The following is a 12,166-nucleotide window of genomic DNA, read 5'->3' as shown; positions in this document are numbered from 1 at the left end:
GGTTTTAAAAGCTCTGGTTAAATACAAAAGTAAGAACTCATTCTGTATGCAGTTCATGGCTCCTGTAGTGTTAAATGACCAATGATGAACAACTCTGATACCTTCTGCCAGGCTTAAACGATAACATGACTCATTTTACTGCAACAAATGAGACTCCTCCTCCTATCAGTCATGGTCCATTCCAATCAGCAGGGTGCCAATATGCCAGGGTCTAATGAAAAGGGTCTTAGACAAAAGCTGCACAATTGAGAGCCCGCAGAGCCAAACCTCGGAGCTGTTAGTCCAATTTTTAAAACACTACAGTGTACATTTCAGTTAAGTTTTGTTATGCTAATGTTATTGAGTCTAAAGCAACAAAGAAACTTAATTCATGAATTACTTTTAAAAGTCAGCTTCCCTACATTTTCTTTTCTTTTGTTAGGGAACCACTGGCCATTTAACTATCCAGATCACACAAAGGCCTTTACCCTAGTTCTGAGGTAGGAATCAAAACATAAGTTATCACAAAGAGGTCCGATATAATCAACAAAGTTAAACAGTCCTCCTGTTTGATCTCCTCTAAATTAAAGACCAAGTGTTTTGATTTGGCATTAGGCACTGAAATAAACCAGATGTTTCTCCCTTCGTATAACCCTCCATGGGCACAATCTTAAAGAGTTATTGTTTGGCAAATGTTCAGGGAAACACATTAGAAATGGCACGAATACCCAGATTTTCTTTTCTTTCTATCTACACTAGTTCATTATCCAAACCAATGCATAATCCACAGGGCTTTGGGAACTTTGTGTAAATACTTTCATGTACAATTCTCTTTCTTGCCTACCCTGAGATTAAGACCACAATTATCCAGGCTTAAACCTAAAATAAAAGAACCTTTGCAAATGTATTATCTGGCCTTACATGTTTAATCACACAGTATTCTGTACAGTCTTTAATACCTAAACTGAAGAACAAATGTTGTATCCTCTGATGTTTCACACATGAAAGGCCTTTTGTAAGATGTATATCAACAGAACTGTAGAACCAGAAATTACTCCTAATAATAAAAGTAATGGTATTTAAAATCTAAAAAGACAGATACTGACTTTAAAACAACGTAAGACAATTCAAACATTTTAATACACTTTTTCTAAAACAAAATATTAATACTTTATTAGCTACAAAAATTCATTTTCACCTGTGGTATTAGGACACCCCATAACCAATAATGCTGTATTGCTTAATGAACAATTGTAAAAAGTGTGCGTGTGTGTGTCTGGGGTGAGAGAAGCAGATGGATGAAACAAGGGATTTGAAGTGTGCAGACTATGGCATGCACCGATAGAGCAGATGGAATGCATCACCATCAGCTATGACAGAAATGATTTATGGAATGACCTGGCTGCTCCTGCCAAGCAACAACATAGGATGACAGAACTAAGTTACTATGACAACCAAAGCCCACCCACCAGTTAGATTAAACATTCTTGCCCTGACTTCCACTCACAGTAAATTTGGAATTTTTTCCAAACATCAGCCCGGTTTTTTCAGCTAGTCGCAAAAAGAGAAAAAATACCTAAGGAACCTATTCAACAACCACCACCACCACAAAAAAGATGAAGCATACCAGAAAACTTCACAAGGTCACACAGGGATGGCTATCCCAGACAGCAAAGATTTCAGCAATAAATTTGGTCAGGCTGTAGAATCATGTATGTTAGAGGGCAGTTCTATGCCCAAGAAGCTTTTATTGACCTTTCACAGAAGCAAAAATGGTCCAATGTCTGTTCGTAGTGACAGTTCATTCAGGCAGCACCAACATTAACTGCCCTCCACACTCCTGAACTGGTAACTAGTCCTGGACACCAAGAAGCAAAAAAGCATAGTATTTATCTCCCTGGTCAGTCAAGTTTTAGAGAATTCTCACTATCCAATACAGCATCAAGAGAGTCCATCTGACATTATCAGAGCTGGCCATCTTTTTATGTGACCCTCAGAAGGAAGCAAGGCTAATAGGATTTGCATGAGTGTGCACATTTGCGTGCACTGGGGTGAGGTAGGGAAAGCAGAATGTTGCCCAGAGATGGTCTTTTGTGGAAGTAAAGGAGTAGTTTTATCTCCTGAATCAGGATTAAGCTCCCTGTGTACTAAGCAACAGAAGACTGGAGCTTTCCCAGGCACCACCCATAGATTTGGAATTTCTGGTATACAGGGCATCAAGTCAAACACTAAATATAAACAACATTTTCAAAATGTTTTGTACTGGTTTTTGTTCTATAGAATAGAATGGCTCCTTTGAGAGTTGTACTTCTTTTTGTTAATTTTTTTTTTACAAAATTATAATAATTTGAATAGATTAGAGACTTCCAAGTCTTTACATTATGACTTTTGTTCCTGTTATCAAAACACTACTAAAACAACTTCACAAAAAGTCTGTATAGATATAATCTTTAGAGATGCAACACATACTTGTTTTTAAAAATGTCCCTTAAAATTCCACAACGCAGAAGTGATTTATTTATTAAACCTAAAAAAATATTTTATAGTATATTAAATTCCCACTTTTATATGGCCACTGAGCAAACACTTGAATCCAATTTCGTTCCGAGATATGTATTCCACATTTTCATTATTTAAGTGGGAGCTGTATATAGGAATCTGGCAGTAAAATCTGTGTTGAGATGCAGCCAGGTGTTTGTAAATTTTGCTTTGCACAAAAAAAATCCTGTCATGTTCATCCTGGATCCAAATTTTCTGCAGAAAAAGACTATGCCTACCAACTGTCAGAGGGGAACCCCTCAAAAATAAAAGCAGTCATTTTCATTTGCTTTTACATAAATATATATGCAGCAAGTATCACATTATATATCATGCTGTTATTTTATCTGAATACTTACTGTATTCAAAGTTATTGTATTTCATACATGGAAACTGTTAATTGTAACTACTGATAATTAACGAAAAGAAATTATAACTAGGAATAACAGAAGCCATGATCAACATTTTAAATAGGCTTACAGTCTACATTAATTTAAAGACTGGTAATTATAACTTACAGATGCCAATGCCTTTCCAAGTGCATCACCCGTCTGTGAGCTTCCAGCACCATTTCCTCTGTTTCCTGAAATGGAAAAATAAACACAATGCTTATTTGTAAAATGAAAGAATGAGTTTGATTTAAATAATAGAAATTTTAGCAAATGTGGTTTAAGACATATTATTTTAACAGGACACTGTCAGAAAATCTATTTCATTAGACATTTTTACGTCATTAGAAAAATTGTGTGCATGTATTTTTTATTTATATTAATCTTTTTTTTATTTATATTGAGATCTTTATATGGAGATTATATATAAAATCTCAATCATTTGTGTTTAAATTTTGGTGACCTATTTTTCTGCAATATTTGCAACCCAAATAGCAGTCCTGTGCTAGCCTAAGGACCAGAAAACAGAAATAGCTAGGAAGAAGAACAACACAAATTTGTCCAGTATCACTGCTCAAGCCAAAAGAAATGGGAAGAGAAAACAGATTGTGAAAGGTACACCTTTAAAACTCACTTTTAATATAGACTAAATACACCAAGGTGTTGTATATTTATTACAGCCTCCCTCCATTTTGGAAACTCCTTTCAAATACCCCTATCAGTGGTTCTGTCCCTTCCTATCATTCTCTTTTGCCCCAGGGCCAAGGAATTGGAGCATCTTTCCTTCCAAATAACATTATTTGTGGAGTAGGTTCAGCCAAAGTTCAGCCAATTAGAAACATGGACATGGACATTTTTAATATTAAAATAAAGTTTTTATCTGATATCTCTCTTTAAGAGAGCAGCTTGAAACTGAACATATCAAATTCTGACAGCAAAAAAATAGCACTCCATGTAACAATGTACAGAATATTAACTATGAAACTCAAATCAGCCTCTACTGCAACCTAAATTCAGAGAACAGCATATAAACTGAGATCTTCTCAAAGACCCTGAGCTAAATATGTGCTCCCAAATAAAGGACAAAACTTAGCCATTCAGACTAAGTTGCATATATGCATTTATACCAAGACGGAGTGAGATCGAGGGTACAGCCTTCTGAATGGACACCAGTTTTTACACTTGTCTTCTTATGACAGTGCCCCAAAAGGGACAGGGGGAAGGGGAGACATTAAATACCATTTCCAGTTTTGTAGCAGCTCCACCTCCAGTACATGTTCCCCTAAAGCTTGAAGGTGGTACTTGGCTTGCCTCTTCTCCATCAAGAAAATGCATCCAGCAGCCACCTCCGCCCAAGTAACATAGCACAAACTAGGGCTGTCTATAAACACTGATGTAATTAAAATTGGGGACCAATGTTCATTTAATTAAAAGGCAAAATCCCCTTGTGTGGGCATGGCTTCAAGATCATCTGACATTGATTTATGTTACGTCAATTAAAAACAACTTGAGTTCAATTATTTAATATATTCAAACCAATTTTAAAGTGCTTATATTGAAATTGGGAGGTATTGCATTACACCTCTATCACAAATTTGTGTGCAGTTCAGAGCTTAACTCCTAATATAGGGAAGGGCTATTATTTCAACTAGAGGGCTGTTTAGCTCATCAGGCCTCATTATCGAGGGTTGCATGGGTAGCCCAGCCCCTTGACTGTTGCCCCGCCCCCCTGGACACCATCTTGGGACTAGAAGTTCCGGCCCCTGACTTTGCCACCTGAAGACCCTCCCCTTGTCCCCTGGAAATACTCCTTTTGGGAGGGAGGGTTTGCCAGCTTAGAACCAGAAAAAACTGAAATCATCCATTAAAAATCAAACACCTACTATAACATTTTAATTTTGTCATCATGGGCAACTGGTGCCTCCTGAGTCAGGGTGGCACTTGCTCCCCCAGCGGACAGCCCACAACCGGGGGGGGGAGTCCCCCCTGGCCAATCCTGCCAACTCAGAGGTGCCAGGGGGACCACTTCTCCTAGCACACTCCCTGGTGAGTGCTCTCGGGGGGGCATCAGCGTTTTTGCCTGCTCCCCCGGCCCAGAAATGCTGCCATCAGGGGGTACGCCAGTGCTCTCAGGGGGTGCATGTGCACCTCTGTGCATCCCCTACACATTGCCATTGTTTGTCATGATTTGTGTTTGCATACTATATATAGAAATGACTGCATAATAACTTAACAATAAAGTCTTAGTCTTGTATATTTTGGGGAGGGGAAGTAGTTGGGATGCGTGCGTGCGTGTGTGTGTATGCATGTGTGGTGGGACGTGGGTAAGTGTGAGAGTGTGTGTATGGCGGGGTGGAGGGGTTGCGTGCATGGTGGGGTATAGAAGTGGGGAGCGTGGGGGCACACACAGGGTATGCTGGAGGGGTGTGTGTATGTATGTGGTGGGTTGTGGGGGTAGGATGTAGGTGTGTGGCATTTGTGGGATGAGGGAGGGTGCAGGAGTCTGGGGGGAGAGACCCCCACACCTCCTCCCTATTGTGCGCAGCCCCTGCGGGTGATAGCAGTGGCAACAGCAGCAGGCAAGGGCACTCAGAGGACTCATACCTAGCACAGGTGCTTTCACTTGGCAGTCTGCAGCTCTAGCCAGTGCTACACATCACTGCGAGGAGCAAAGCCTGACTGAGCAGCTTCTGTCACCAGGGCCTCCCTGCTGTACACATGCAGCCCCTGCACTTGTGTACCACTGGAGGAAGGCTCCACGCACTGGAGCTAGTTGCCTCTGCCACTCCTCACTTCCGGAGATATGTAGTGCTGGCCAGAGCCATGTGACACCAGGCATCAGTGCCTGCACCAGGCATGAATGGTGTGAGCGCCCCTGTCTGCTGCTGCTGCTGGTAGGGGCTGCACGCCACAGGCGAAGTTTGTGGAGGGGCTTTCCCAGCCTCCTGCCCTCCCTCATACCCACATCTTGCCCACTTGAGCTCTGCATTGCCACTGACCCCCTGGGCACAGGCTCTGCGCTGCCCCCAGCCCCACACTCTGCAAACCCCACCCAGGCACAGCTCCCCCACCGCTCCCACCTCACCTCCATCATTTCCCTACCTGCTGCCCAGAGTGAGCGGGATGCCAGGGAAGCCAAGCAGGTCTCTCAGTGGCTGCAGCAGCAGCAGCCCCACCCAGAAGCTGCATGCTGGCCAGGTCGGGCCCTTCCATCTATGTTGGGGGGCGGTGTATGTGGGCGCCCTGCTCCCACCCTTGGGACCAGAAGGGCTGGGTGGAGCACAATTAGTCTGTGGGCTCTGCAGGCCAGGTGAAAGTGCCTGGTGGGCTGGATTCAGCCCGCGGGCCATATTTTCCCGCCCCGTCCTAATATCTTAAATCATTACAAAACAACAGAAACAGAAACATTTAATGACCGAGTAACTTTAACTTGCACCTTACAGATTCAGGATTAACCCAAGAAAATCTTACCCAGTATGTTATCTGATCCATTGACAGGAGGAGTATGGGAGGCAGCAACATATGGTGAACTACTAGTACTGCCACGATGGAAGCTAGACATTGGAGGAAGACTGGCATTTATATCTGTAGGTGAGACTGAATGTGGGGGATAGCTCTAGAGAAATGGAAAACAGGTATCAGACAATTCGGTAGTCTCTAAAAAATGTTGCTATTTTATGATACCAAAATACAAAATGTCCAAATTTGATTGCAAATTACATAAGAGACTAGCCATCTATCACAGACTATTTTATTACTACAGATCTATTTTAACTAACTTGTACATTCAATAAGATACAGCAAACCAGTATATTTAAGTTACCAATTAAACAATTGTGAATTCTGATATATATAGAACTTACATTGTGATCAGTCCAAACAAGAAATCAAACAGAGCCATCTCCATATTTAAGTGCACTGGATTAGCTTGTTATAACTCACCAAGCGGTCATGTGTGTGTAGGCTGCCATAGCTGCTGGACTGGGACATGTGCGAAGAAGAGCTCCCCAGCATTCCACCATAACCAGGCTGGCTCATACCATTGGATGAACTCCAAAGGTCAGAAGAGTTATGGGTCCCATCTGTTTTTGGGTTTTTTTGGGTTTTTTTTAAAGAAAAAATAAAAAAAATATTGCTTGTAAAAAGTGTACAAAGTTCTTCTTCTCAATACAGTATCACGTATTTAAAAGCCTCCATATAATTCTCTTGTTGTTTAGACTAGTATCAGTAGTGAAATAGTGAATAGCTATTACTGTGTCTTCCATTTTCCTGCCACCATACCGTGTTGCTAAATTTAAAAAAATGAGGCTTTATAGCTGAAATACAATCCAACCACAGCTGAGAAAATATGAAGTACTTCTGTTAATTACAAAGACCATCACTAAGGTCGGATTTATATCAAGAGGGATGATAAAAATTCCAGACAGCAACAAAATGATGCTTGGTTAAGCAGTGCTCACCATAAACATATAGTGGAAAAGATTTCTTAATCCATAATAAGCAATTTATATTGTCTAAAACATTTTAACACTATAAAAATCAAAAAGGTTCCATAATACCAGACCTAAATAACTGAAATTACTACATTATACAAGCCTCAAACCAAAGTGTGTCAGCACTACTTTCCCGCAGGAATACAAACTGAAATACTCTCTACACTTCTTTACTTGGAGATTGTTCCAAAACCTCATCAGACCAAAATAGGAGCTAGTAATACGACATGAAGCTGAGGAAATACAAATCTCAAATCATGATTTCTGCTCCCTGGTTGATTCAAAAGTCATTTGTTTTTTGGCATGCTGGAGATATAAGCATCTATTGTGAACTCAGACTCTTAACAGATTGTACAGTCAAATTCCAGAATGATCAAGAAGATCTCACTTAATTTTTCTCTCTCAATTGTGTGCTGTTTTGAAGTCCCTACAAAATCAAAGGATGGGGAAATTCTGTCCATCTGGCCTTGTGAGTAATCCTCCAAAATTTTAGCCATCAATTAATGTCACAAGGAAACCCTGAAATCAAATGACAACTCCCTTTCATTTAATTTATAGAAATACACAAAATTCAGCTTCAAGTCTGAGCACAAAACCTTACTTCCTCTACAATTTATCTGTTGCATTACTTAGTAGGAAGTGGCTAACTAGCATTTCTGTATTTAGAGCTCCTTTACCTACCTTGCATAAAGAAAGTGCTAGCAAACATACTGCTTGGTGGTTTAGGAGATGGGTAACTTGGAGATTCTCTGTTGAAATCATCAGAACTTGGGGATGGCGCATATACCTAAAAATTGGAAAACAGTAAAAAGCACATATGTAGTGTCTGGATGGCACAAATGAAAAACAACAGAAATGAATGCTAGCACAGAGGCCTAAATTAAAGAGAAGCAGCAAGCCCCACTCTTTAGATCATTTGTTGCCCTTATTTTGTTTGTTTTTAACCAGTTGCCAAAGTACTCCAGCAGAACAACCCTAAAGACACTTTCTGGTGTGCCAATTTAATCAGGTGGCCTGATAAAAGCCTAAACGTTGGTTATGCCCATAAAGCATAATGGTTGCACAGACTTGTTGCACAAGATAAAAAATAAGGAAAAAAGACAAAATCATAAAAGCCCAAAACAAATTTTGATTTTAAAATAACTCTATGCTCGTTTAAATATTCGATTAGCTGGATTCCTAACCAGTCAAGTAAAAAAATGCACATCCAGTACAAATGGTAGTTTAATGTTACCTGTCTGCTTTTGTAGGTTTACGTAATGCAAGTCTATATCCTGCTGAGTGATTTTAAAACTACGATATGAAGCAACTTTTAAAGTCTGGAACAGCTATTAAAATACTTGTTTGGATTCATCAGTGGAATACCAATTTCCCTTGGTAAAACTTGTGTTTCAGATAAGCTCAGTATGAACATTTTAAATGGGCAAATGGCCAGTTTTCTCATCAATTTGAAAACTATACATGGGGCAAAATAAATTTAAAAGCTCAAAAGCTTCTAACTGCAGTGGCTAAAAATGAGCAGTGAAAGAAATGAAAGTGCAGTCAGGTATGGTCTCAATAAATAAAAATCAGCAAAAAGACCATGCACAGACCTATACAATATAACACCATTGCTCTAAGAGATTATGCTAATTTATAACACTGTTTTGCTAAATATTTTAAATGTGGTACTATGAACTACCTATATCGTTTTAAAATATCTGAAGTCCTCAAATGCAAGTAGTTTTAATTACAGTTAAGAACACCAAAATGTAATTTCAGATGAATCATATTTTGCTACAGTACATGCCATAGGAGAGCCTGCTTCTTCTCCTGACAAAATAAACTAGTTTGTGATTTCTTTTTGATGTAATAAAAAGAACACAAGAGTTACATTCCAAATGCCAAAGGTGCGTGGTGGGGTTTTTTTGTGCTTTTTTTTTTTTTTTTTTTTTTTTACATCCCCACAGAAATGCAAACGTACTGTATGTGCTCCTACAAGATTTAGGCCTCTGCAATATGCTGGTTGCCAGCCAAAACTGAAAAAAGGTCCATGGCTATTAAAAGAGGTCTTGAAAATCTAGGCAAATACTATTTTGCGATATAAGATTTAATGTTCTGACAACAAAGTGTGGAAAATGAAGTTGGTAATTTTACATGTTAATTTGCATACTGATACCCATAATGATTTTCCAGCCTTCTGTTTTCAGACCAACTGGGCATGTCTGTATAGAAAGAATTCTTTTATACAGAGGGACTGAACTGCTACTCGTTAAGGCAGTTTTACATTAGTGTAACTGCAATGGAATCAGTCTAGCATCGCCAACATAAAACCAGAGTAAGAGAACACTTAACCCCTGGGCATTTCTGCGAACAGAAACCCTGGGAGTTGGGATAGGAGGGTAAAAGCAACGAAGTAGAAATATCCCCTGTACTTATATTTGTATTTTAATCTTACAAACACAAAAAAGAATTATTTGTTGACTGTTCTAGAAACAAATATTGTTTCAAGGGAGAGTTTATATTCAATATATTCCCAAATTTAAATTTTCTGGAAGAAAGGTTAACAATGGAAATGCTGATCAAGTCTGAGTAACAGTATGACAACATTATAAACTAGGTTAAAAGTATGTGTGTATTCATGATATATAATAAATGCATATATGCATACATGCACAGACTACGCACATACTTAAAATGAAGTGACAGCCTGTCAAATTTTAAGTGTTCACAATCAGAAGACTACAAACATATTAGCAAAACTGGGTTTAATTTACAAGTTGTCTGTTGTGCAGAATAATGCAGCATATGCAATACCTGATGGATAATCTATCACTGTCACAGGGCAGCAGAGGAAACAAAGCTATGACATACAGCACTGACATGGAGATGTGCATTGATTAATGTGAAAAAAAATTCACAATGACAAATTATACTTCTTTTAAACTTTGGTGGAGTAGTGTTATCAACACAAGATTTGTGACAGGAGATACCAAGTAAATTTTCAATCATTTCTAATGATTTTGACAATTTATAAAACTGTCTAATTAAACAAACAGTACCTCAAAACAGAAAGTAAGCTGAAAAAGTTTAGCTTCTACAAGTGTATCATTTACAGTTACACATGTAAAAGATATTAGCATAATAAAAATGTTATGAAATATACTAATGTTAAAGAGGCCCCTTTAAAAAGCAACATGAAAGTTCTAGCATAGGCACATAACTTTATATAGTTTCTACTTGTTTTGGTATCTTAACTATAGCTTGCAAAAACATAGCTGCAATGTTATGAAGCTGCACTTGTGCCAGTCTAGATTTTTCAGATCAAAGAGCTTTTGCGGCAAAACGCAACTGATGTGGTCTCAAAGACTTCATTAACTCCAGATGTGGGGAAATAGTCAGCCAATTCCACAAAAGGAGTAAGTCTCTTTTAGTTACAATCAGAGCTACCCACAAATTAAAACCAGACCTCTTATGTCATCTGATCACCTGCAGATGAGCGCCAGCTTTTTTTTTTTCTGGTTAATGACCTAATCATAAGTTTTATTTTGTGTTGCTACAAACAGAATTTAAAAGCAAAGGAGGAAAAAAAGACTACTGAGATTAAGCTAAGTCTCTGAGGAGCAAGGTCCAAACATTTTTTAATTAAAAAGTTGATAATAGAGAAACTGTATTTTAAATTTAAAGTTAAGAAAATACATAATAGATCATATCTGGCTTATCCATTTTAATACATTTAATGCTTGGCACCCTCATCCAGCAGAAAGTAGCCTGTGTGACCACTGTCATACAGCAGCTCTGTAGGTCCCCTCATAACAGCAATGAAAGCTGCTCCCAACTTTGAGGATATTCTCTTTTGTAATAGATGCGTAATGCAATTTTAAGTATGACATGGCTTCCCAAGACAGCCTCTTTTGGCAATCAAGCTGTTGAAAGTGCCATCTGGAAGGCACCAAAGTAGTTCTTTCCTGGCTAACATTCCCTGTCAGCCAGGAAACAATGTTAAAGAGCCACTAAGTCCAAAGAGTCCCCTTAGCAGACAACTTTGTCATAGGTGGACAGTAACCCTGTTGAAAGCTCATCTAGTTTCATCAAAGCCCCTAAACACAGGGCAACTGGCTAGGCAGGGTGGGGGAATTATCTATGAACCTAGCGAGGGGTAGACGCTCTCTCTGACCACGACAGGCGAGACTGCTCTTCCAACATACCAGACTCAGTTTTTAAGCAACCCGTAGAGGAGAGGCCAGGTCCCGCTCTTTCCACTGCACACAAGCACTTGCAGGTTGTGGGGCCATAGCAGGAAGGAGGAGAAACAAGGGAGTTGCAGAACATGGGATGTCAAAAGCTCCACTTCCCTCTACTTCCCTCACCCTTTCTCTATCATGAAAGATTCAGGGATGAGGTTTTACTGGGGAATTCTCCTTTTCTTTTCTTTTTTTCTGTTCAGCTGGCTCACTTCCTTTCATAACAGGCCAGCCTGCTGCACCACTGGCTCCTTGGCCTTCCAGAGCTTGTGGACCTTCCAGAGCCCACAACAACATGGGTATTTTGCTGCTATATCAGCCTCGTACAGCACAATGAAGACAGCACACACTTTCTCTGATCTCCAGATACTCAATAGATATTATTATATATTTAAAAATCAATACACTTGTAAACTATCAAAGAAATGTGTAGCATGCTTCAGTTTAACTAACAAAAAGCCTCAACAATAGACACATCATAACACCTTACTGATTTTACTCCGTTACCAGAATTTCCCTCTATATACACATTAAATAAGAACCA

The 12,166-nt window shown here is 39.2% G+C and overlaps 1 protein-coding gene across 21 annotated transcripts in view; it reads right to left on the bottom strand.

Moving 5' to 3' along the window:
• The window catches only part of TCF12 (transcription factor 12), a 322,678-nt gene that overhangs the window by 37,408 nt on the left and 273,104 nt on the right, over positions 1–12,166 (bottom strand). For all 21 annotated transcript variants that reach the window (XM_090028813.1, XM_090028815.1, XM_090028812.1 and 18 more), the window contains 4 exons: positions 8,081–8,186; positions 6,849–6,988; positions 6,378–6,522; positions 3,036–3,100 (listed from right to left, as the gene is read on the bottom strand). In XM_090028813.1, coding sequence (XP_089884939.1) covers positions 3,036–3,100; positions 6,378–6,522; positions 6,849–6,988; positions 8,081–8,186 — 456 coding nt within the window. The remainder of the gene's footprint in view (positions 1–3,035; positions 3,101–6,377; positions 6,523–6,848; positions 6,989–8,080; positions 8,187–12,166) is intronic.

This window comes from Crocodylus siamensis, chromosome 15 (assembly GCF_052110815.1).
Source record: "Crocodylus siamensis isolate JL-2025a chromosome 15, ASM5211081v1, whole genome shotgun sequence".
NCBI lineage: Eukaryota > Metazoa > Chordata > Crocodylia > Crocodylidae > Crocodylus > Crocodylus siamensis.
This window is presented reverse-complemented; position numbering and strand designations above follow the sequence as displayed.